The 27,410-nt window shown below is 39.8% G+C and overlaps 1 protein-coding gene across 1 annotated transcript; it reads right to left on the bottom strand.

The window, feature by feature from the left end:
* Window positions 1-11,173: 11,173 nt before the first annotated feature.
* Window positions 11,174-25,346, bottom strand: slc2a1b (solute carrier family 2 member 1b). The gene is made up of 10 exons (XM_058402903.1): window positions 24,953-25,346; window positions 17,624-17,719; window positions 15,065-15,225; window positions 14,691-14,931; window positions 14,295-14,457; window positions 13,969-14,156; window positions 13,310-13,414; window positions 13,057-13,158; window positions 12,612-12,815; window positions 11,174-12,497 (listed from the first exon to the last, which is right to left on the bottom strand). Exons 1-10 carry the CDS (start codon window positions 24,965-24,967, stop codon window positions 12,300-12,302), a joined length of 1,473 nt encoding a protein of 490 aa, XP_058258886.1. The 5' UTR covers window positions 24,968-25,346; the 3' UTR covers window positions 11,174-12,299.
* Window positions 25,347-27,410: the final 2,064 nt, after the last annotated feature.

Here is a 27,410-nt window from a genome sequence, read left to right as displayed (position 1 = left end):
CTAATGCTCTAATGGCTGCTTGAGCAAATCCCCACAGTCCCACTCCAAAATCTAGTGGACAGCCTTCCCAGAATACTGGAGGTTCCAAGAATAGTAAAGCAGGATTGTAATGAGATGGAATGCAATGTTCAGCAAGCAAATATGGGTGTGATGGTCAGATGTCTGCAATCTTCTGCCATTGTCCTGCAGTAGGCATCCTACTCTGGAGTCGCTGTACCCTTAACTAGGGCCAAATGATTACATGAATGCATGAATCAATGGAATCAAGTGCCTTATAGCCTATATTATCATAGGTTTCGTATTAGCAGATTGCTGGGTTCACTGATGTTATGTAAAACACAAGCCCCAGAAAGCTAGACTGTAGCCTGACACATCTTAAATATAGTTCACCAAAGCTTCTTTCATAATTATATATACAGGGTGTCCCAAAAAGCTTCATACATAAGGGAAAGTTTGTCATAGGCATACTTAAAGACTATCTGGAAAAACATGAGTATGAAGTATGAAATGTTTTCAAAGAATTTAGATGACTTACATCTATACAAATGAAAACTAAACGAAAACGAAACTAAACGAAACGAAATTAAACGAAATTGCAAAGTAGAACAGCAGAATATTTCCTTATCACTTATTTTATATTCATTTATATTCCTATTTATATGTTCTTCCATAGTTTTCTTTTGAAAATTTGAAAAGAGTGCATATTAAAAAGTTTAGATTGCTAAAGTGCGGGCTACACAGCACCCAGTAACATGACTCAGAACACACTGCAAGAGCATACTGTAAGAACCACTCAGGTTTTATAATGAGCTAACTGAGCTAATGAAAAGGCTCTGGAAGAACTATAGCTCAGGTTCGAGACTGTGGTGCTTTAGAACTCATCGTGGCCTGATTTTTCACAAGCCCTCACTGTGGGAAAACAGAGAAAGAATGAGTGTGAGGGAGAGAGACTGATAAACAGAGAAAGAGAGGAGGAGTGCACTCCAACGGAATGATGATGTTAAGATGAGTCACGCATATTTTCTGAGATGAAGCCACGCATAGAACATTGTGTCCTACAAACAAGAATACGTATTTATAGAATCTACAGTCTAATGACACACTGGGAATTTTTTTTTGATTGTGCAAAAAAGAGATTTACATTAGGTAATTCTTTAACAAATTTGCTGAGAGAATACTCTGATGATTTACACTCCAAATTGAGCTCCGGTGCATCCTGTTTGCTTTGGCCTTGAATGAAGTCTACCTGCGAAGATAAGAAAGGCATATAAGGTCCAAAAATTCATGCTGCATGTCAATCCAATTCATGCAGTCCAAGGAACTCGGTGTAGGATTCTGCAATCTAATTATATTCCGTAACAGATTTAAACCAAGAGGCCTCCTTGTGGTCTGGCAGCAGGATCCCCCTGCTCTTATTGCCATGGGTTTGCTTCCCACGAGGGGAGCTAACCCAGCCATTGAAGAGTTAACTCTCAGTGCCGGTCCCAAGCCCGGATAAAATGGGAGGGTTGTGTCAGGAAGGGCATCTGGCGTAAAACCTGTGCCAAATCGAAACATATGGACCAAGGGAGCAGCTGAAAGACAACAACAGATTTGAACAAAGGTATAACACTATTTCTAATGCTAGAGTTTGCAAGGAAGCACTTGTCTCCCAGAGAGTCTACAGAATACAACATATCAGATCATGACTTTGAAACTTCTTCAGAATTTCCAATTTTGTGTGCCATATGCATCAGATGTTCAGCCAGTTGTGATGCCTGAGGCTGGGACTAGGGAGGTGACCAAGAACACAGTAGCCACTCTAAAGAGTTGGGAGAACCTGGTGGAAAGACGGCCATCACAGATATACTCCATCAATCAGAAATTTATGGTCGAAAGACTAGACAATATGTTTATTATCACATAATAATCTGGTTTGTTTATCTTGTTTAGTTTCAGTCTGAAACTATTTACTTACTATAATTAATTTGATATGCCAAGGGTTTTTTTTAAAGGAGGCATTTATTTATTTACTGATAGAGTCTCCAGTGTCAGTGTTTTCTCAGTTTTCTTCACTAATAGCTTTGCAGTTCCTTGGTAGCATGAGGAAAATGACTTTTTAGAGCTGCTACAACAGAAGTCATAACAGAAACAGAATTGTCTCATAGATAATATGCAACTTTTATGTAACTATAGACAGATAAAAAGTGTGAAATATGTAATTCATGTATAAATGCTGAAATGTTCTGAGTAGCTTATGCTTGTTATGAGAAACACCATTGAATTAGAGGCTCTCTCTCTCTCTCTCTCTCTCTCAGCAAAATGTATATAAATGCATGAATGCACACATATGCTGTATACTATTACAAACACATGAACTCAATCACAAAGCTTCCATTTCCCAGTGAGTGTAGAGTTTCATCCATTTGGCAGTGGACTCTCAGGATCAATCGAGTTTCATCTAATAGTCTCAGGAGCAGCACTCGCTCATTAGTGCGATTTTTTTTTTCTTTCTGTTTCGTCCTGATTGCTTGCACCCTTTTTCCCACAGAATCATTCCCATGTATGTTCAAGAAGAAATGTATTTCTGGTTTAAACTGGTAACAGATAACTACATAACTGTGTGTGTGTGTGTGTGTGTGCGTGCATAAGCAGATGGACAGTTGAATCAGGAGAGCAGACACATACATTGTGATCGCACCTAAGTTATCATGGTAATTCCTGGACACAGAGATGGCACAGTCAAAACGTGATTCATTCATTTATCTCCGCTCCCTGTTTTATCCTGGTCAGGGTCACAGTAAATCCGATCTAGGAAGATTGGCTGTTAAGCTGACCCTAGATGGGATTCAAGTCCATCAGCATGAAGATCTGATCATTTGCTATGAAAATACACATTTAAATCAACACTGATTTACTCACTCGCTTCAGTAACCATACTTTATCCAGGTCAAGGTCAGAGTGGATCTAGAGCCTACCCTATGAACACAGAGTGCTAGGTAGGAATACTCCCTGGATGAGAGTGTCTAAATATTGTTGGGCACTATCACCCAGTCCACCTATAGGCATGTTTGTGGAGGGGGAGAAAACCAGAGAACCCAGAGGAAATCTAGAAACGCTACCCACTGAAACTATTGTTCCACCAACACTAATTTAACCGGGCAAGTAATCATTTCCTACAATGCATATAACATACATTTAATGAATTTAATCTTAAAAAAGTTGTTTCTTGTTCATCTTATTATTATTAGATAGATAGATAGATAGATAGATAGATAGATAGATAGATAGATAGATAGATAGATAGATAGATAGATAGATAGATAGATACTGTATGTAAAGTGAATAAAGCTGATTATAAACTATAAATGTGTAAGTCTGTACACTGAACTACTGTACATATACTTTCTCAAAGAACATTTACTAAATTCTTATTTTTCATTTAATAAACTGAACCTGCTCTATTATTGTCTGGATGATGTCATATTTAAGGAGGAGAAACTCAAAGAGAGGAAAGAAAAGGCTGAGCATCATTCCCGTACACCATTCCACCTCAGGGACCAATAAGGAATCTCTCTTTTTCTGTTCTCTCTCTTTCAGTCCCATTTTAGCCTCCTTATTTTTTGCCTCCAATTCTTTTCCCTCCAACCCTGAAATCATTACAGTCTGTGCTGCTCTCCGCTCTCTTCCTTTTATCCAGTGATCCATGGATGTTCACTCCACCATGCTTGTTTGCTTTCTCTGGATACTTAGCGGAGCAGGAAGCTTACAGTAGATATTTTTTTACCCAGAATCAGAGACATTGGATTGCTGAAGCAAAATGAGTGCAGAAATCTCCATATGGAGCCTCCGGCAATTCAGGCTTGCAGTCTGTTAACGGCTTTGCATTTGTCAATAGCACTGCTGGAATCAACCCAAGTCTTGAAAATCAGTGGTCTTTTTTTCTAAATGGCTGAATTCTACAAGTCATCAAGGTCAATATAAGCCTTTTGGAGCAAATCCTGCCCCAAAATTTTGTGCTCAATAAAGCATTAAGTTGATATTTAAACATTGTTGCTTTAGTTAAGCACTGGAGCTACAAGGCTAATCGACAAGCAAGGAAGCTCATAGCCACCTGTGCATGCAAACTGGATATATCCCCTGTATCATGTCATAACCCATTTTACCAGTACACTGGCACTCCAGTCTCCTGACAGCTTATCAAACACTGGAATCAGTATAAACAAATGAATTATTTTAATGTTGTGTATCTGATATAAAAATTATTCAGGGCACAGTTGGCTTGGGTTTTTTGCCTCTGTTTAAATAACCTAGAATTTTAGTTCTTGAAAATAATGAGTTAAAATTTTAGATGCTTCTATTCTCAGAGAGCAGTAATGGGATTGACATCACCATTTACCTTAAATATATAAACATTTTTAAACTTTTTTGTTTTATGGAACACCCAGGAATATATTGCCACAGTATTTCTCAAAAAACAAAAACATGAGAAATGCACACTGCAAATGTGACTGAGCTACCATCAGTACTCAAGGTGGAATTAAGTGTTATAAGTTGTATTATTGTTCCAGCTTTTTTTTTTTTTTTTTTTATCAGTGGCATTTTTGAAGCGAAGAATTATAAGAAATTCACTCTTCAGTTCTACAACACAGTCACAGCTCCAGGTCCTGAATTAGATCTTAAGTTTGTGTGGGTGTTTGTCTGGGGTTCCTTCAGGTCTTCTGGTTTCCTCCCACCTCCCAACATCTGCCACTTTCACTTGCCTCTGGGTGTGAATGAATGCGCAAATATGTGTGCATGGGTGTATTCCTGCCTCTGTATTCTTGGTATAGGTGTCCGGTCCCTCTGTATCACTGATCAGGATAAAGCGGTTACTGAAGATGAAAGAAAAAGCAGCTATAAGCTTAGCTGACTTTTTGCACCCAGGTAGGAAAAATAAGTCAATCTTAAACAATTAACTTCATTTGGGGCAAAGGAATATTCCATGCATATCCTTTTTTTTCCTTTTGTGAAAACCACATATACTTTTGCCATGTTATAGAGACTTTCCATCTTTGTGTATTTAGAGTTTTTAGATAAAGATTCATGGTACAGTACCTAGATAATAACTGCCACATGAAGCATTCTTTTCCCTCAGACTTACTGTATAAAAAACAACATTTATGGTATATAACCAGAGTAACTTACATTATTACCTCATTTTGTGCAACTGAGCACCTTGCACAGGAGCAGCTTGGAGGACGTGGGATTCAGACTGATGGCTTTCTAATCAGTAGGCCAACACCCTAACCACTAAGCTACCTACCACACCCTGCAGTGTTTTTTGCCCCTGTAGAAGATGTGTAAACTGGTGTATTCACCTAGTAAGTGGGCGGTGATAGCACAAGTGGTTAAGGCTCTGGGTTGCTGACCTGAAAAGCTGCCACCTCTGGGCCCTTGAGCAAGGCCCCCAACACACCCTGCTCCAGGGGCGCTGCATCATGGCTGACCCTGTACTCTGACCCCAACCCTCAAGGATGGGATATGTGAAGAAAGAATTTTTCTGTGCAGTAATGTATATGTGACAAAAAAAGACTACTTAACTTAGTTTATGTCCTTAATCTCATGATGAATCTGGTTTGTGAGCATAACCTATCGATTTTTTCATTCATTCTGTATTAACTCTTCAAATACAATGGACAAGAATACAAGTTAAAAGAGTTCAAAGCTCTCAAACATACACACACACACACACACAGACACACACACACAATCAGAGAGACCAACACACCAGGTTTTCCTGGAAACACCTACACTGTTAGTGACAATCAGGTTTGTTTTATTGAGAAAAAGACTGGAAAAAGAGTTTCCAGTCCACTTCTCATGCCTTATACCAGCAGACTCCAGATCCACCCTGACAAGGATAATCTGGGTAAAAAATCTTTTGAAAAAAGTTCTTTTTTGTTACCCTTTTAAAATGCAAATAATAAGGAAATAAGTAGGTGAATCTTGAGGAAAATAATTTTTCTCCTTCTATAAATACTAATAGCTCACAGAGGACATGAAAGGCTGAATAATCCTAAATCTATTATACTGTAGTTCTTAATGTTCTCACAGCCTTATAGTGCTTCTGAATAAATGTTTTAAAATATAAGTTGCCTTTCCCAGCTAGCTCCTAGAACGTTTCTACCAAAATAGATCAGCGTCTGATCTATTCCTCATTGCATTTCTAAGGTTCGTGAAACGTTAATCCAATTCTCTCCATTATTTCCAGAAAGAACGATAGAGAGTGGGAGGCTTTAAACATCCCTGATGTTTCCCGACAGCATTAGAGCTGATGGGGCACTTTATTTATCAGTTAGTTTCTCTGACAGAGACAGCACTGGGTGGTTGTGATAGTGAGTCTCCTTCAGTAATTGCATCGGACACACCTCAAGAAGAACAGCTACCAACTCTTCAGTTTCCTGTGATGAAAGAAACAGAAGATTACATAGTATTTACCTTGTACTGGATGTTTTTCATTAGATTTGTGTAATGGTGTTTTGTTTTGTATCTGCTTGTTCTCCTATCTACAGTGCTGTGCTACATATCAGACATCTCTTTACGAGAGGAACATCACATGGTTATTGATTTGTCAGTTGTTTTGTAGACACATCTCTGAATCTCTGAGTTGTACCTGGTGCTGATGAGGGTAATGAGCCGCTGTATTCCGTAATCTCTGATTGACCTGATCTTTTTATTTACCTTGGTTAAAGATCAATATTCAGATTGCTGTCTGAGGCAAACACATGCTCAGGGCTGTGGGTTACTTTTCAAGCAATTATTCCAAAAATCACAGTCTGTTAATATATATAATATATTATAATAATATATTACACTGACCAGGCATAACATTATAACCATGTTGTGTTTAATGTGATCCCTCTTTTGCTGCCAAAACAACCCTGACCCATCATGCACTGTGTATTCTGAAGCCTTTCTATCAGAACCAGCATTAACTTCTTCAGCAATTTGGCTAAGCAGTTGGACCGGACCACACGGGCCAGCCTTTGCCCCCCGTGCATTAACAAGCCTTGGCTGTCCATGACCCTGTCGCTGATTCACCACTGTTCCTTCCTTGGACCACTTTTGATATACACTATATTGCCAAAAGTATTCGCTCACCCATCCAAATAATCAGAATCAGGTGTTCCAATCACTTCCATGGCCACAGGTGTATAAAATCAAGCACCTAGGCATGCAGACTGTTTTTACAAACATTTGTGAAAGAATGGGTCGCTCTCAGGAGCTCAGTGAATTCCAGCGTGGAACTGTGATAGGATGCCACCTGTGCAACAAATCCAGTCGTGAAATTTCCTCGCTCCTAAATATTCCACAGTCAACTGTCAGCTGTATTATAAGAACGTGGAAGTGTTTGGGAACGACAGCAACTCAGCCACGAAGTGGTAGGCCACGTAAACTGACGGAGCGGGGTCAGCGGATGCTGAGGCACATCAGGCGAAGAGGTCGCCAACTTTCTGCAGAGTCGATCGCTACAGACCTCCAAACTTCATGTGGCCTTCAGATTAGCTCAAGAACAGTGCTCAGAGAGCTTCATGGAATGTGTTTCCATGGCCGAGCAGCTGCATCCAAGCCATACATCACCAAGTGCAATGCAAAGCGTCGGATGCAGTGGTGTAAAGCACGCCGCCACTGGACTCTAGAGCAGTGGAGACGCGTTCTCTGGAGTGACGAATCGCGCTTCTCCATCTGGCAATCTGATGGACGAGTCTGGGTTTGGCGGTTGCCAGGAGAACGGTACTTGTCTGACTGCATTGTGCCAAGTGTAAAGTTTGGTGGAGGGGAGATTATGGTGTGGGGTTGTTTTTCAGGAGCTGGGCTTGGCCCCTTAGTTCCAGTGAAAGGAATTCTGAATGCTTCAGCATACCAAGACATTTTGGACAATTCCATGCTCCCAACTTTGTGGGAACAGTTTGGAGCTGGCCCCTTCCTCTTCCAACATGACTGTGCACCAGTGCACAAAGCAAGGTCCATAAAGACATGGATGACAGAGTCTGGTGTGGATGAACTTGACTGGCCTGCACAGAGTCCTGACCTCAACCCGATAGAACACCTTTGGGATGAATTAGAGCGGAGACTGAGAGCCAGGCCTTCTCGTCCAACATCAGTGTGTGACCTCACAAATGCGCTTCTGGAAGAATGGACAAAAATTCCCATAAACACACTCCTAAACCTTGTGGACAGCCTTCCCAGAAGAGTTGAAGCTGTTATAGCTGCAAAGGGTGGACCGATGTCATATTGAACCCTATGGATTAGGAATGGGATGTCACTTAAGTTCATATGCGAGTCAAGGCAGGTGAGCGAATACTTTTGGCAATATAGTGTATACTGACCACTGCAGACCAGGAACACCCCACAAGAGCTGCAGTTTTGGAGATGCTCTGATCCAGTCATCTAGTCATCACAATTTGGCCCTTGTCAAACTCACTCAAATCCTTACGCTTGTCCATTTTTCCTGCTTCTAACACATCAACTTTGAGGACAGAATGTTCACTTGCTGCCTAATATATCCCACCCGCTAACCATGATGAGGAGATAAGCAGAGTTATTCACGTCACCTGGCACTGCTCATGATGTTTTGCCTGATCTGTGTATAATCCTAACATTTATATAGCTTGCAGAGGCCAGCTGAATGTACATTGGTGCAATAGTACAATAGTAAATAATAATAGCAACACAGTAATTTTTAATGGTCATGAGAATGGAGAATGGTCTATAGTGCAACTGTTGATAAGAGCTCTCAGGAGTGGTAAGAGACTGCTGTAGGCTGCTACTATGTACTTATCTTTACTGGTGTGTGTACTGTGCAAATATGGTGCAAAAGTGTATGGAATGTGCCTGAGGAAATTTCCAGTTCAGAGTGTAGAGGGATTTAGTGAAAGGTTGATTCAGAGCAGTGATAACTGCTCCTGTAATATCTGCTGGAGTGTAAAGGAGTGCACTTATCAGATCATACTAGTACTCCTCAAACATGAGTGGAAATAGTAAATCTCCTCCAAGGTTGTAAGCTGAAGCCCAGTGATTTTCCCAGAGTTGTTGATGAGCTGATGCTGGGTTTGGAAATGAAATGCTGGCTGCTTCATTTTCAGAGTATGCATTTAGGCTAATGTGATAATTAAGAATACTTTAGACGTAATTCAGTGGACAGACTAGCTAACTTGATTAAGTCACTTAATGATTTAGGAATTAAGTGACGCTGCTTTGCGGATCAGCGTCATGAAATCGATGTCAAACTTCAGTCGCTTTGTTACTTGGTTGTACAAGGTACAGTGAGTTGCCAGTTTTCAGTACTGACACGGATTTGTTCTTGGAGTTTTTGGCATTTTAATTTGGAGATTGGACTCTGTTTTGGTCATTGGTCTCACTAAATATGGACACGGTTGTCTTTGAGAAAAAGTAATTCCTTCTTTTAAAAATATCACAGTCTAATCACTGCAATATCAACCCACAACTGCATGAAAGCAAGGCTAGTTAAAATAAAGGCATGGCCTCTAAAAGCAACCTGATGGTTTTTATTTGGATTCACTTTTATTTGTACTTGATTTTGACTTGATCCTTTTAAGGCTAAAATCTTAACTCACTCTTAACATGTAGGCGGTCTTGACAAAAACCCTTCATCTACACTATATTGCCAAAAGTATTCGCTCACCCATCCAAATAATCAGAATCAGGTGTTCCAATCACTTCCATGGCCACAGGTGTATAAAATCAAGCACCTAGGCATGCAGACTGTTTTTACAAACATTTGTGAAAGAATGGGTCGCTCTCAGGAGCTCAGTGAATTCCAGCGTGGGACTGTGATAGGATGCCACCTGTGCAACAAATCCAGTCGTGAAATTTCCTCGCTCCTAAATATTCCACAGTCAACTGTCAGCTGACTGTGAAAGTGTTTGGGAATGACAGCAACTCAGCCACGAAGTGGTAGGCCACGTAAACTGACGGAGCGGGGTCAGCAGAGGCTGAGGCGCATAGTGCGAAGAGGTCGCCAACTTTCTGCAGAGTCGATCGCTACAGACCTCCAAACTTCATGTGGCCTTCAGATTAGCTCAAGAACAGTGCTCAGAGAGCTTCATGGAATGGGTTTCCATGGCCGAGCAGCTGCATCCAAGCCATACATCACCAAGTGCAATGCAAAGCGTCGGATGCAGTGGTGTAAAGCACTGTATATTAATTTAACCCTTTTTTCAAAATGACTGCATATTTTCCACAGATTTCATCCAAGACATGTGGTTGTTGTACCTGATTTTGTTAATGGTTACTGTAGAATTATCTGAAAGTTAAAATTAGTAGAAATGTTTATCTTAAGAGATGATTTGGGTAAAGTCTGCCTCCAAGTGGCTGGAGTAAAGAACTGCAGGCGGCTCTAATACTCCAAAGCAGCTTAAAGAAAGAAGTGAGACTGTTGTTGTTGTTTTTTTTTCATTTTATTGATATTAAACAAGATACTAAAATCCAAAAACTAAATAAATTAGGCATCTAATAAATATGATACTATTTACTATTAAAACTATACAAGTTAGCATTTCCATTATCTTTACAGTATTACAAGACAACAATCTATTATCTGGAAAATAAGAGTTGTAAAAAAACAAACAAACACATAAGGCTTTGGAAATACAGAAATGTTTTTTTTTGTTACAGCCATTGCGTTGGCTGTTTTCTGTGTTAAGGCAATGATAAGTTCACCTTGTGTCAATTATGAAATACGCTGGTTCACATTCAGGCACAAGGAGGCTTGCAATACACAGTGTTCATCACAAAGGCCACCTTTTAAGGCCAACCCATGATATGCTGACATGGTGCAACAGGACAACCCCCCCAACACACATACACACACCCACGCACATACACGCTCTGGAATGCGTTTGCAAACTGTCTTGAAAGCACTCAAACTGTACCCTGCACCCTGACACTTCACTGTTCAAACTGTAAGTCAGATTTTTCATGTCTAAAATCATCTGCCTTGCTCACAGACGTGAGACGTGTGCAAAACATCAATGTGCCAGTCTTCCTTCATCAGACTGCTTTTTACTTTATAACGAACTCGCACACACAAAACACAGGTGTTAGGTGTGAATGAGAGGAGAGGAGACATGACTGATGAAGATGAAAGCCTCAGACTCTTATCTGAATCAAGACTAGTCTCTTTTTTAACTTAACACATAAAATAGGAATTATAAAACTGTCAGCATGCTGGTGCTGGTTTAAAATGTCGTGCTTTCATGGTGATGAACTGACGTATGTGTGCATGTCTACTTGCCTGTATTGCCTTAACATTTACCCTGAATAATATAACCTTATAGAGACGCTTCTGCAGTGTGGAGTCATTAGTACTGCGTGTGGTGATGTGATGCACAGAGTTTCTGTGCATTCTCCTGTACTGCAATACAGTATTCATGATATACTGTCATGTTTGCATGATTAGGGAAAGTTAGTAATTTAGAAATGTTTTTTGCTGTGAGTGCAACTTAAAGGTTGTTTAGGAAGATTCAAAGAACAAAATGTAAATACATTCATCATTTTAACATACATAGGACTAAAGCATTTATTGTTCACCAGTTGAGGGGTGTGGTGGATTTAAAGCTGAAAGCATACACACACACACACACACACTCACACACACACGGATCTACCTAAGGGCCAATCTATATAGTAAACAGAGCTCAGAATCATCCCCTTGACCCCTGTAATATATAAAATCATTTGTAAAATAAATATAATGTCTATTTGATTTTACAGAAATGACAGGTCTAAAAATGGAGATTCCATTAGGGACACAGTAAACCGCAATTAAACCTTTTCCCTATTCTTTCCTCTTAAAAGCCAATTCCACATCCATTCATTGATTAAAATTGCACCGAGTAAAAAAGGCCCAATCCTAACGCTGTGACATGAATAAAAGAGAGATAGTTGCATGGAATTCAGTATGTCAACTTAAAGCATTTAAGGCCTTGTTTTTAGGCCTTGATAAAAGTATGCTGGTGGACAACAGGAATGATCATTATAAAAATAATTTTGCCTGTAAAATACAATCAAGACAAGGTAACAGATACAAAGATTAAAAAAAGTAAAATATTTTCTCATGTACATATGAAACAATGTCGGAAATCTCTAAATACAGCAATCCCACCTTTTTCTACCTATGTACACACGCAGGAAAAAAGGAAGAACAGGGATCAAACAGCCTGGTATTCAGCAGAGAGAGAAATGTGTTTTTCAGTCAGCATTTTCCTCTCTCAGTAGTTGTGTCAAGGAGTGTGAGGGAATGAAGGAGGTCGAACTCAGAGCTCAGAATCCGCCCCCAGGCTGTTCATCTCTTCAGGTGGCTTTTCAATGCCAGCAGCAGGCCGCTGAGAGAAACCAGCAGAAATCTCATCAAATGTCCGGCCTTTCGTCTCTGGAACTTTGAAGTACGTGAACACGAAGAAACCCAATAACAAAACAGTAAAGATGATGAAGACATATGCGCCACAGATGTTCTGTAAGAGAGAGAGAGAGAGAGATGATAAAGTTTTCATTAACCACAAATTTAAAATGATGGTGGATCAGCCCAAATAAACAATAAACCAATAATCAGAATGCTGGTAACTTACCGCCACATATTGAAAGCACATTCCCACTATGAAGTTGGCCGTCCAGTTGCAGAAACCAGCCACGGCAATAGCAGAAGGTCGAGGGCCTTGACTAAACAGCTCAGCTACGATGAACCAAGGGATGGGGCCAGGTCCGATTTCAAAGAATGCCACAAAGGCAAAAATAGCAACAATGCTCATGTATGACATCCATGGGACCTGTACCTATGAGATGGACACATGATATATACATGAGACCAGCATAAATAAACAATTGCCTGTAACCACTGACTAATTTTTTGGTGTTGTCTATCAGTGAAATAAGAAAAAAGATATGAAAGAGCAAATATCATGTATGTGTGTGAACTTTACTTCAAGGTTGAGATACATGCAACAGAGAAACTTATTTCAGTTGAGGAAAGCCTGTAGTTTTCTGAACTGTATAGAAGACAATATGTGTGTGTACCTGCAGTGCTTGGGCAATTGTCATCAGGACTGCAGACAAAGCCATACCCAGCAGTCCTATTAGGTGCAGTGACCTGCGGCCAGCTCTCTCCACTAAAAACAGCTGTGGTGAAAAAGAGATAATAAGGATAAAGACACTATTAACTTATAATACACAGCACCACACTGAACACCTTCTGTTAGTTATTTAAATGATATAGTCTATCTTGTTCACAGCACATGGTCATTATGAGATGTGTTCACTCGTGACTCACCGACACTACAGTAAATGCCGTGTTGACAACTCCCGCTCCGATAGTGGCATACACGGGCTGTGCTACACCAGCTGTCTCAAAGATGCTCGTGGAAAAGTAAAAGACCTGCACAAATAAACACCATCATCACCATCATGTAGAAAACCTGACAGCAACATTTTTGGCTGTTTGTATTATTTCTATGAGACAGGTATAGGAATATAATTTTAACCCTGGGGAATTAATTACTCTATTGTTTTGTATACAGATCAGCTTTTATCCAGCATTGCCTTGGTGCCATACAGAGTAGTGCTTAAAATACATTATGCAATATTTTGGCTTGGTTAGGTTGCACACCAAGAGTGTTTATAAAGTAATAAAGAGTATATAAAGGGTTATTGAGTAATGTAACTTTGAATCGAATGTCAAAAATGCAAAATAAAAAAGTCTACAAACAAAGTAAGGCTGTATTGTTTGTCTACTGGCATCCTATCCAGGGTGTATTGTGGCCAGTGTTTCTACAATATAATCTAAATCCACTGCAACCATGTCTAGGACAAAATAGTTGCTGAAGATGAATGAAAGAATGACTGAACCTTGATTTATTTAACCCCAGGAGACTTTGGTCACAGCATTTGAAACACAATTTTGTATTTATGTGTGTGTGTGTGTGTGCTTACAGCATTGATGCCAGACAGTTGCTGTGACAGCTGCAGTACGATGGCAATGATTAAAGGCTGTCGGAAGACTCGGGACGTGAACAGCTCTAAGATGGACACTTTCTTCTCAGTCAACATTTGCCTGCTTTCCTCCTTCATCTCCTGCATATCCGAACTCACATCTGATGTTCCACGCAGCTTTTTCAACACTGCATGCACAAACAAAAACAGTATGTAATCATTGACACATAACAATGTTGTGGAGGAGAAGCCTTAACTTTAGCTTAAGTATGGTTAAGCATGGTGTGTGTGTGTATGTGTGTGTGTGCGCGTGTGTTTCAGCTGACCTGATCTGGCTTTGGTCTCTTCATTGCAGTTGAGGAGGAGATAGCGAGGACTCTCGGGGCACAAGGGTAACAGAAAACACTGCAGCAGTGCTGGGATGAAGGTGAAGCTCAGCAGGAAGGGCCACAGCGTGGCATTGCCCATGATCACATCCAGACCAAACACCTGCACAGCACATAAAACACAATACAGTACCTGTTCTGTCATATGCTTAGTTTCTCTGTTTGGGTTAAAAAGTCCTTTATTTGCTTTTGATTTTTTTGCATACCGAATACCACAGAAACACAAATAAATCACACATGGTTTACTGGTAGATTTAGACTGATAACATTTTGATTTTCATGTAAATTTCCATAGTTTTGTTCATGGACCGATAAAGAAGAGGGTGCAAGACATACCTGCGCTATCAGGATGCCGATAACAATCCCCAGCTGATGCAGAGTTCCCAAGGCTCCTCGGAGGGAAGTGGGCGCCACTTCACCCACATACATTGGTACAAATCCAGTGGAAAGGCCTGAGTAAAGCCCCACCACGAAGCGGCCGATGATCAACATCTCCCATGAGGCTGCCAATTTAGAAAAGCCCATCAATGCTGCTGAGACGAAGGCTAGCACGTTAACCATGAGCATTGAGTTCCTCCTGTATAAATGCAGAATGCAGACAGAAAGAATGAAAAAATGGAAATGAAAGTTCTGATGTTGACTCCTACACCAAATATTCATGACATTAGCACAAGATACACAATGCTAAAAGGAGTGCTAGTTGAATTTACCTTCCAAAGCGATCGACAAAGAGACCCACAGAGAAGGAGCCAAAAATCCCCCCCACTGAGAAGATGGCCACTGAGAGAGACCACAGTGACGTGAGGGCTGTTTCAGGTATGGGCTCATCATATCGGTCAAACCACGTCTCATTGTAGAAGCTCTGGATGATCTACAGCACAAGCACAAAACATGCACATAAATCTCCAGAAACGTCTCAGTCCTTTTACAAAGCCAAATAAGTAAAGGAATGCCTCTTCTCTGGACAGATTCATGCTCCAACAAGTATGCTACAGAAATATATTTAATGCAATCTTTGTCCTGCAGAGGGCTTTGAGCACCGTGCTTAATGTTTTGGTGTTGGAGGTGTGTGTTGCTGTTTGTTGCCATGTGTCTGGATGAGGAAAATGTCAGACGAGAACTCGGGTTACATTTCTGCCTTTTCAATGGAACACTTGTGCTGACAAACACTAAGACTACAACAGAGTACAAGAAGTTTTCATTAGAAAAATATGCTCTTGTTTGTGCTTTTCTTCTTTCACATTTTTTTGCTTTCTATGGAAGGGTGAAGCATTTACGGAAAGAGGAGTGGTGTAATGCGTATTTGCATGTCATGAGTAGAGTAGGCGAAGGGGAGTGTTACAGGAACTGTTCTATGTTGTGCTGTTGAGAAGCTTGGCAGGGCAACTATTCAAGGAGATCAGGTTTCTGCATTTTAGTTCAACAAGTTCTCACTCTCGACTGCATAAGATGACCCTGCCTATGTCATCGTCAAAATATACTGTATATCTAGCATCATGTGCCTCTGTTATGAATATCTCCCCTGTGAACACTCAGACATATTACAGTAGATTTATACAGTACGGAATGCTACAAAGCATATCATATAAGTAATTGAGAAGGGCATTTTAAGCAAAAAAAAAAAGTTTTAAAAGTGTCTTTAACCACTGCAGTATTTGCATGCACAGTGTGGCCCTTAAAACCCTAGTACAGCAGAGTCTACATTTAAAGTTCACAATATTTCAGCCATGACCTCTTCACAAGGTGGTGTGTTAAGTTACAGTACATTTCACCAGCATTCACACACACACACACAGAGAGAGAGAGAGAGAGAGAGAGAGAGAGAGAGAGAGATTTCAGCTATAATCTAATCAAACCCAAATTTTTTCCCTGCTTTCCAGTGGTGTTTTTCACTGAGACTATTGTGTTTATTACTAAATAATAGTTGAAATGCTTAAAATTCAACAATTAAATTTTGAATTTGAACTCAAAAATTGAATATTAGATGTACTTATTCTAGCCACCGCAGGATTGTTGAAAAATCTTGTTTGCACAGCTGTAAATGCATGTTTGCCTTATTGCTATGAGTGTGCCTGTTGAAACATTGAGCTTTATAGACAAAGAGCCATTGAAAATTTATCAATCTTATCAGAAACACTGTGTGCATAGGAGTAGCTGAGGCTAGGCCATATCACTCCCTGGCCTAAGCTACAAGCACACCTGACTGCAGTGTGAGTATGGTTTAAGAAATTAGAACTTGGTTAAGCAGTAAGTCCCACTGTCCATAACTCTGCCTTCACCTATCACTGCTTCCTTTTATTATGTTTCAGGCCCAGAAAAGTGGTAACAGGATGTGTGTGTGTGTGTGCATGTGTGTGTGTGTGGTACATTACACTAGTTCCAGTATATTACTGCCAGCATGGCCTCATACTCACATCAACGAGCTTCTTGTGTCCTTCGCTAGACTGCCTACCCCCTCTCTCTGCTTTTTCCATCATGCCTAACACACTCTAATACTTGAGGTAATTATGTGGATTGACACTGTGGTGTAGATTTTAACCTTTCTCAAAATAATAATGATAATCTATTTTTTTCCAGATTTTATTTTCAGTAAATGGAAGGTGTGCTCCCCAACATCTGGATCTCATCATACATCCTCCAGGAAAAAAAAAGGCCCTATCTGGGTCTACAGACCTACTCTGGGCCCCTAGAAGTATTGTGAACCCTACGTTTCTCCATTTTTTAACTTGACAGTTCTCTCTACAGCACTTACAATTATCATAGAAATATAAGACTAAAGTAAAGAATAACTAACCAAAATGAAGGAGGAAATAAAGCAGTGAAAAATACTAATTAGACAACAGTGACGATTAACACTGTTCCAAACCAAATAGGTGGATTGGAGAGTAAAATAAAATAGGAATAATTCAAAATAGTTCCAGTAAAACTCTGGGTGTTTGCTGGATTTGCAGGAGGTTGACAAGTAAATGTTTCTGTGACATCTGGAACATACAGTCCTGACAGCCTGGAGCTGGAACACTTGACAGTGCAGAGACTCGGCCATTAAGAAGCTGGACATCTTACATAAATGTCTTGGTAGAGAGTATAAAGTTAAATGCTAAAATTAGCTATTTGTCGGGGGCAGTGTAGGTTATGGGAGTCATTAGGGTTGGTTGGGGTGTGGGGTTTTTTGTGTATGCAAATATAAGTCTCTGAAAATATATAAGTCTTCTGATCCAAAATGTGGTCTTCTTGTGTGTAGTGTGTGTGTGTGTGTAGGCAAAGCTCACCTTCTGAGGAGCGTTGATGACACCAGTATTGTAACCAAACTGAAGAGAGCCAATCACAGCTGTTCCAACAGCCATCAACAGCTGGAAGGTCACTTTCTGTGGGAGGAAATAAAAAAGAGACAGATTAATCACTGTCAAAACTAAGCCATCACAATTTACTCACAGAAAGCTTAAATCATACACTGGAAGGGACACTCAGATCTTTATGAGTTTGGGGCATGCAATAGAATGCTTAGAAGCAGACACATGCCTCATCTCTCTCTCTCTCTCTCTCTCTCTCTCTCGAGCTCACAAAAGGGCCTCTATTTCTCTTTAGGTAAGAGCTAAGCCTGCACCTGTCTGAAAGGAACGTCTACTGCATCTACTAAATGCCACCAAATAAGAATTAAGAAGTCACACAAACCTGCAAAGCACAAAAAGCATCTAACTCTTTTAAGTCTATCATAAAATTCAACAAAGCTCAACGTAAATGCTAGAAAATCCTGGTTATTATCTAAATACACATGCTAAAAATATGCTCAATGGCCTTTCCTCATTCTACAAGCTAAAACAAATACCATATCAGGTCAGAAGGATCTGGTGTGGAATAGCTAGTGCTTGAATAAGTGGGCTATATTCTCTCTCTCTCTCTCTCTCTCTCTCTCTGTGGTCACTTCATTTGTTATGCATTTTGAAGCAAAAGGCTACCATTTTCCATTTATATATATATATTGAAAAGGCTTTAAAAAAAAAAAATACAAACATTTACCTTAGCCCAAGAAAATTAATCTAAAGATATCACTCATACAAATTTATATGTACAAAATGATCCATTGTGAAGTATTTACACAATGCATTTACACACACATACGTAACCTGATAGTGGACTTCTACATGGGTCAGTCTAGAATCAGATTTTTTTCTAAACACAATACACACAGTATATATCTTTACAGCTGCTTTGCAACATGCCAGGAAAAGTAGGACATGACATTGGTGACAAATAACCATGAACACAATACTGTCCTTCAGTGAGCTGTCTCTGCTTTAATCCAAACAGTATGACAAGGTTCATGAGTCTTTTCCAGAGTTCCTGAAATCTGAATCTACTTTAAGATATTGTACTACACTCAGTGGCATCATATGCCTGTTTTCCATTGTTTACATACTGACTGTGCTTGTAGTCATGTTGCACCATATTCACGGCAGCCATTAACCTTCATTCCACCTTGATAAATTCACACCATGATAAGTTGACACCATATCATTCACACCGTCCATGTTCATCGGCGTTACGATACTACAGATAGACTGTAAATATGTTCTATAAAGCAAGATACTGTTAATTCCTTACATGAGGTTCTTAGATTATTTATGCTATTGCTATCTCTTGAAGCAGCACATTCGCCGACACTGGGTGAGGGAAACTTTGTAAGGAGGGAAAGTTTTAGAGGAGGCACTTTAACAGCTATTTAACATGAGCAGCCTGTGTGTGTTGTGCATGCAGCAGAGGGAATGTAAACAAAGCCCTGAGGAGAACTTAGTTCTCAACAATTACGCTTTAAAAAAAAAGTCAGCATGGGTTTTGAAGTAGTCATGCGTCTCATTTTACATGAGGCTCCCACCCACCAAGACAAACTCTAGAACGCAGCCTGAGTGGTTAAGAACATGATGCAGAAACACCCCTTTGGCTTTCTCCCAATAAGACTGAATGTCTGAAAAGCTACTGGAGGCCAGGGAGTCCATGATGACGTTGTTAACCATCTCAAGTACAGGATGTTACTTTGTGTGAGTACACACACACACACATACACACACAGGCCTTAAGAAAAGTTCTGTGGAAAAAGTAAGCTATTTTACTAATCGTTCGTTTCAGAACCTTAAAACCTACTACAACTTTAATGTTGTAGTGCTATAAAAAGTTTGGATTTTCATAATAACACTAATAATGTAATAACTTAAAAATACTCAAGTAGAGAACCATTTCTAAGAAAAAAAAAATGATCGATCTTATCCAAATATGTACCTGAGAATGCAGAAGAAAGTGTCTAGTTAAAAGGACTCCTGTAGTAGCTGTTACACAGGAAGCATCACATAGAATATAACAAAATGTAAATGTGTCGGATTTAAAATCATGTATTAAGAAGGATTTGTCAAACAGGCATAAGAAACATGCTTCTGCTTGCTGCGACATGCCTATACAGTGTGTAGAGTTATGAAAGAGCAGGAGGTTGGACTCAAACTTCGCTGCTCGCTATCAGCACTTTCTGGAGCATTATGTGCCAAATGTTTTATGTAAAATTTTCATCTGGTATTTTTTTTTTTTAGAATCAAGCATTCTCTGACAGCCGTAATAAAACCATTATCGTTTCAAACTTCAGGCACTACAGCGCTAAACAATGTTCATAATTGTTATCAAAGTCAAAAACATCATAACCAAAGGCTGAAGGTACCGTGTGGTTTCTGAGATGTGAGTTCACAAACAAATGGTACCTGGGCCAACTTTCAAACATTAACTATATCCTTCCTGCTCTCACAACAATGCTGGAAGCAGAAGACATTTCACTGGGTGTGTCTCTTTAAGAGATATTCGGCTACGGAGAGTTCTAAATATGGCGTTTGGAGCTTGTGTTGCGAAAGACGGCAGTGTTTATGTATGAAATGCTTCACGGTCACGTTGACATCTTAATCCTACGTTACAAGAGGCAATTCAGTAGAAAAAAAAACAATACAGACATGCACACATTCAAGCACACAATAAAAAAGACATTTACGCATGTAGGGTTTGGCAGGGAGCTCAACTAGTACATCTTTGACGGTATTTGGTGGATGCACTTCAGACGGATTAATATAGTTCTTCGTATTTAACAAGTTAACTATAATCATTTTTCCATAAATTGTATTATATATATATATATATATATATATATATATATATATGTATGTATATATACAACTGAACTTTATTATCTGAAAGGCGAACTATATATATATTCTGACAACCCCCACAAGTATGTGGAAATTTAACAGCTGGTAAATAAAATGTGTGAGAAAGGAATCTAATTTCATTTCTCCTGTTATAATCTCTGTATATAATCTGCTAGTGTCTCTGACCAGAATGGGTCCCGTCAGCAGCCAATGCAAACTGAGGGCACGGAAAGGTAAACACAGGAAGTGGACAGACCACAGCGAAGCTCCCCCTTGAAATGAAAGCTAATTGAGAGGGACAGGAGTAAATGTCTCTACAACATGAATCGTTAGATGTATATGATGAGTGTTGATGTTGGTTTCATTTTATAATGAAATAAAATATATAAAAAGTAGGCCTACTTGCTAGGGAAATTCATTTTGTGTTACACATAATGCTATTCTTGTCATTTCCTGTTTCCTCACATACACCATTGTAGAAAAACAAATGATTATCAGTTTATCGGATTAACTATATACATGCAATAAATAACCTGATTATCATCTTAAAATCCAGGTGAGTTTTTACAAACTTGTTAAACCCTGATAAGCCGATTCACGGACTGTGGCGCACTGTTTTGTATGATCGATTGAATAATCTGATAACAGGTAATCCGATTATTGGTGCACATGTAAACACACCCAGTGTTAAATCACACTATGGAAGGATTGTTCCTCATTCTCTATACTTCTCTGAATGGTGGTGTTCCTGTTAACACTCAGGTCCATAAGCTGAGCTGCTGCTGATGTATTATTCATTAGAATGGGTTTATAGTGGACTGTTTACATTCCACGAAAACCTTCCAGGAAGCTCACATTTCTTGTTATAATTATCAGTGAGATAGTGAGACACGCAGAGAGACACGGCTGTCTTGTGACACAGTTCTCAAGTTAAGGGTTTTACATATAAGGAATACAATAAAGTGAAGAGTATCCTCATTCTTCTGCTCTGACACAACTTTACTGAGGAAGGAAACTGGGACTAAGTTTACCGGACAGGTTAGAGGCAGTAAAATCAAACCCGCATGCAAATACATTTGTTATGATCTTTGTGTGTGTGTTTCTGAGTCAGAGAAATGTCACACATTGTTTTTTACACTTGGTTCAGATAAAAACTGTACACCTCCATCTCTAAAGTGGTTGTAGGTAAAAAAAAAAAGAAGAAAAAAAGGCTTTTTAAAACTTTTTAATGAGTAATATTAAAAAACTCCGGCTCCATTGAAAAACTCCACTCCAGTTTTCTATACTGATAACAAGCCGGCTGCTGGAGCACTCAGGCTTCCTTCCCTCATAACAAACCGATGCAGCGTTGCATCCGCCCTGCCACATTAGTAGCAATAAAGGTCTTCAGGTTTAACTGGCCGTGCACATCGGTGAGTAAACACCGTGTCACATTATGATGAGGCTCTCTGTGTCTTACCTATTGGACTTTAATTCTTAGTTTACTAAAACCGTGCCATGTGATGTAGGCGGGTGAGAAGTTTTGACACTAGCACACAATAAGGACGTAATAAAGATTCACCATGAAGGAACTTAAACCAGTTGTTAAAATGATGGGTGGGAATTCAAAGGAATTCCAAAAATGTATACAATAGAAACACAGAAGTGTAAGCATAGACTTCTTCAGGCTGCCTTACCATTCCAGCTTATAGTGTTGACTAAATGTAGTATTCAAGGTGAATGTTGGTTTTATATTTTTGAAATATAAATTTATCCACATAATATTGATGTAATAACTATAATAAATACACAATAAAAAAACTGATTTCTGAATGAGTTTTTGAGGTGAATGGTGTCAGAATGAAGCACTCTATATATGACTTGACTGGGTCGTAACTGAATGCAACACACTGAGGTGAGATTGCATCATTCACATACATTCAACCTCTACCTACAGTCTGGCATACACGAGGAGCTGAACGATGAAATGCACATTCTCAGAGATTTACCAGTATTACCACTAATGTAGGCAATGGTCTAAAACAACATGACTGTTTAGGTGATAATGAAAGCAGTATAAATAAATAAAAATCTATGACCGAAAAAGGAGAAAGAGCTTAAAAGGAACCTGCCCTTGTGGTAGTACGGTGTAAGCCACACTGATGGGTCAGTTGCCTTGGCATTGAGTATCATGTTCGCTCTTTTCTTACTCTCTCTGGCTCTGCATGAGAGTGAGGCCACAGTCGGCACGTCCGCCATCTCCGACTCCCTCCCATCACCGAAAAAACTGGCATCAATTTTCCACCAACGTGGTGCCAGTGCTGGTTAAAGGGACCTGGTAAGTGTCGAGTTAAAAAAAGCCACGCAGTCCACAATGCCTACAGCAGCCCTGAAACAGAGCTTGTCTTTAATATTACGATTATACCAACACGGACTGAGACTTATTACTACGATGCCGTCTTATTTCATCCTAGTATCTTTTTTAATATTCATTAGCTTTTCTGCAATATGAGTATCTGCGTCATAAGTATGCTGACGTGAATCGGAAAGCATCTAGACAATCGTTGAATGAAAATACTTCTGAAATTACACTCTCTTATGAAGTTGCATAAGCCACAGCAGCATCTCTACAAGTTCCATGAAATCAGAAATCAATTTTTGGGTAGTTTATTTAATGTTTAGCTTGTTAAAGAGAACCTGTTGCAATTACATGCCTTAGAGAAAATACAAAGGGCCACATCTGCACTCTGTTTTATGAAAGCTCAGTGTAGAGTTTTTAGTTTAGCAAATAGAGAGACAGACACAGTAGGAAAAAAAATCACACGGTTCTCTACAGTCAAAAGTAATTCATGTAAAGTAATCTACCATTGCGCAATGTCATGAATTCTAACAGTTAGGATGAGTCCAGTACAGTTAATCTGTACCACAAGCCCCTTCCCCCCTGCTTCACACATGCTCCTGTGGGATCAGAGCACAACTCTGTAAGAAAAGCCCAAGCACGAGGATCTTACTAGCATGTGTGCACATTTTGGATATTTTAAGCCTTTTATGTGTGGAGAAGTGAATCTCAGCCAAATGTTTATGAGAAGAAAGCGGCTCTGTGACCCTAGCCCTGTGGATGAGCTGTGTTCTCCTTTCTAAACCAGACAGCTGTGTTTCTGTTCTCCCTAAGGAAACCTCAGTCATTTCCCAGCACGTCCACAAACAAGGCCCTTATCAAAACCTACATTAAATACATCTTTAAAAAAACACGTGAAGCAAAGGAGATTTTCATTGTTAAAATATTAGCAACTTAATGTGTCTTAGAATGCAACTAAAATCATAAAAGCATTTAAAATTAAGAACATTTCTTAGTAAACCATACTTTGTAGTATGGTAGTATGTAATATTAACATTATGCCTACCAAAAACGATGCTGCCAAACCTCTTTTTGGTTAGCGTGTGGCTAACATTGAGGAGCGCCACATCAAACCATCTGTTAGTCACGTACGAGCTTCAGTTTATGGTAATCAAGCTCTCGCTATTCTCCATTTGTTCTTTGGAGTGTCAGGAGGGTTTTATTTACCCACCTCGATAATTATTTGGAAATACAAAAGGCTTAAGCAGTTGACTGACCTTAAGAAATAAAGGTGAAACTTATTTCGCATCTCTTCAGCCTACTGTGTGATGTTAGAACATAACCATCCTGAATAAGCATCTCTGCCTAGTTATAACACTCTTATAACAGCATTACTACATCAAATTGACACTTTGGTGGATTGAAATGCACTTCAACTCAGTAGTCTGATATATCAGGACACAATATTGGGGTTAAGTGTAGTGTTTAATTGTAGCAGGAGTCATTTTGAAGGTTTTAATAATGAAGCTCTGCATGATGACAACCTCAAAAAAAGCCGGATAATGGTAGTCGTGTGTGTGACGTCACCGGATGCGCTTATATGACGCGTTTTCTCATGAATAGGGGGATCAGTGAGTACGTGCCAAAGCACACACACCTCCATCCTACACGCTGCCTATGGTCACCATAGAAACATAGTGTGATGTACAGAGCTGGACTGAGGTAAGTCCACTTTACTCAAACTGGATACTCAAAAGACTTGCCATAGCCTTACGTAAACGATCCAAATATTTCCCTGTCCACTGAAGGCACATTTTACAATAGACACATATCTGTATAGCTGATATCACACACACACACACACACACACACACACACGTCACTAAAACTACACCGTGCTAGTAAAATAGCTATCTTAGCCACATCCATCTTCTGTCTCTTGGTGTCAAAGTTTTTCACTCGAACACTTTATGACTGAACACACAAATATAACACACAAATATATTGTTCCCATGAACATGTACATGTACCCATGAACTCGCACAGTAACTACTAATGTATTAACATTTAATAAACGTTAGCTGTAGCACCTCAGTTAGCCTTACCTTCTCCCTTGCCATTGTCCAAACTTGTGAACGCGGGACTTCTTCTCGTTGGTCCTCTGTTATTTTTTGATGTTATAAAGTAAAAAAATAACAATAAAACGACGTAGGCTACTGTTTTTTTGTTTATTTTTTCACCACTTGCGAGTTAAGAGACCTGGCTAGAGCTACCGTGCTTCTAGGCACTTTCTTGCGCGTGATGAATTGCCGACCTAATTTTGACGTTTAAAAATAAAATTAAAAAACCTTATCCTCTATCTTCTTTATCTCATTCAGGTATCTTCTTCTTTTTCGCTTGTTATGGATTTAAAAACCGCGAAGTCTTGTCACCGGTAAAGAATATCTACTCGTGCTCCGACGTTCGCCGGCTATGTAGTCCTCGCGCATCTTGCGCCCCGCCCACTCTTAAAAGGGAGGGAGTTATTGCTCCAATCATGACATAAGTTACAACCCCCACGTCCACACTATAGGAAGCCCATAGTATGGGAAGCCAAACACATCAAAAGAGGGACGAAACCGGTTGAGCCGCCCTGCGCGGCCCAATGGACAGAGCAGCGCGACAATCTGGATAGCGCAGAGTTGAGCTGGTTTACTTGCGCAGCCCAGTGGACAGCGCAGTGCGGACCAGTTTCAGTCGAGCAGCGCGGACCAACTTCAGCAGCACTGCTCGAACCACAAACCTGCGCGACCCACTGGGCAGCGCTGCGCGACTCTGATGGAAATAGACCCCGCCCACCATCAATATTACCCACAATTCTCCGCTGTAGTTTAAAGTGCACATGGAAGCTTAGGCTACAACAATATAGCCAGACAGTATGAATGTGAACTTCTTAAATTTCTGATGTTTATTTTTCCTTTATGGAAAATGCAGTGTTGTTCGACAGTACTTCGTGGAATTACATGCATAAGTTGCAACGGAAGGGGCTGTTCAAAGCAGGAATTTTAAATTTTGGGCTCGATTGTGTTGCTGGTCTCGTTTGTGTTCAAACTTGAGGAATTAAAAGCCTTCTACCTTCATTTACTGCATTTTGTGAAGTGTTTCTTCTGTATGCGCCTTACCAAGCCTGGTTTGCACTTGCGCTTCCTAGCGGAGACTTGTGGGTAAAATGTAAATTGATGGTGGGCGGGGTCTATTTCCATCAGAGTCGCGCAGCGCTGCCCAGTGGGTCGCGCAGGTTTGTGGTTCGAGCAGCGCTGTTGAAGTTGGTCCGCGCTGCTCGACTGAAACTGGTCCGCACTGCGCTATCCACTGGGCTGCGTAAGTAAACCAGCTCATCTCTGCGCTATCCACTGGGCTGCGTAAGTAAACCAGCTCATCTCTGCGCTATCCACTGGGCTGCGTAAGTAAACCAGCTCATCTCTGCGCTATCCGGACTGTCGCGCTGCTCTGTCCATTGGGCCGCGCAGATATTTGGTCCGCCCAGGGCGGCTCAATCGGGTGGCGTGGTTTCGTCCCACTTTTGATGTTTTTGGCTTCCCATACTTTGGCTTCCCATACTTTGGCTTCCCATACTCTTCCACCCCCAACCCACACTCCTTCAGATAGACCCATGGACTCTCATGCGTACAACTTGGGAAAACACATTCCTATAGAGATCTGGACTCTGCTGTGACAATAACTCTAATGTTGCTGCTACATACCAATGTTTACATACTTCACAACAATATTCTCACTTTAAGTTTAATTTTTAATATATACACATCCATCTATTTCACCTTCTTCTACTTTCTTCTTCTTCCTCTTCTTTTGTTTCGGCTATTAAGCGGTACCCATTTTCACAGTTTAAACAGTTTATATTTATTTACAGGTATTTTATACAGATGTTTACTTTTACAGATATTTTATACAGATGTTTACTCAAGCTTTTTTGCACTAATGGACTTATTCCATTTATCATCATTACAGCAATTGTATTTTATTTATTTATGTTATTTTATTTTATTTTGGATTTGCACTGATCTTTTTTTTTGTAAACTACTCTGCATGCCTTAAATTGCCCCCTGGGGATAAATAAAGTTTTTTTTTTAATTGAATTGAATTGAATTTGAGAGACATGATATGTTTGAGGTATGTCTTCATAATATGGGGGAAATGTTTTCATAAAAGGGTATTCAAAATGTTCTTAATCAAAATGATTTATTATTCGTTGTCAATTTTGAGTAATACAGCTCACTACAGAACTAAAAATGCTAACAAGCACATATAATAAAATTGCTAATACTTTCTACTGACTGTAGTGCTCCTTTTGTAGTCAACAAACATAAAGGTTAAATTGCCCCTAGGTGTGAATAAGAGCACAAATGTGTGTGTAGTGCCTGTGATGGACTGCTATTTCCCATCTAGGGTGTACTCCCACCTCATGCCTTATGTATTGTGCAAATCTTTGCCGGCATTGTCAGGATGTGACAAACATATTTACCAAATTTGGCATAGGTACAAAAAAGCATTGAAAACACATAG

Source organism: Hemibagrus wyckioides, linkage group LG11 (genome assembly GCF_019097595.1).
Source record: "Hemibagrus wyckioides isolate EC202008001 linkage group LG11, SWU_Hwy_1.0, whole genome shotgun sequence".
Classification (NCBI taxonomy): Eukaryota; Metazoa; Chordata; class Actinopteri; order Siluriformes; family Bagridae; genus Hemibagrus; species Hemibagrus wyckioides.
This window is presented reverse-complemented; position numbering and strand designations above follow the sequence as displayed.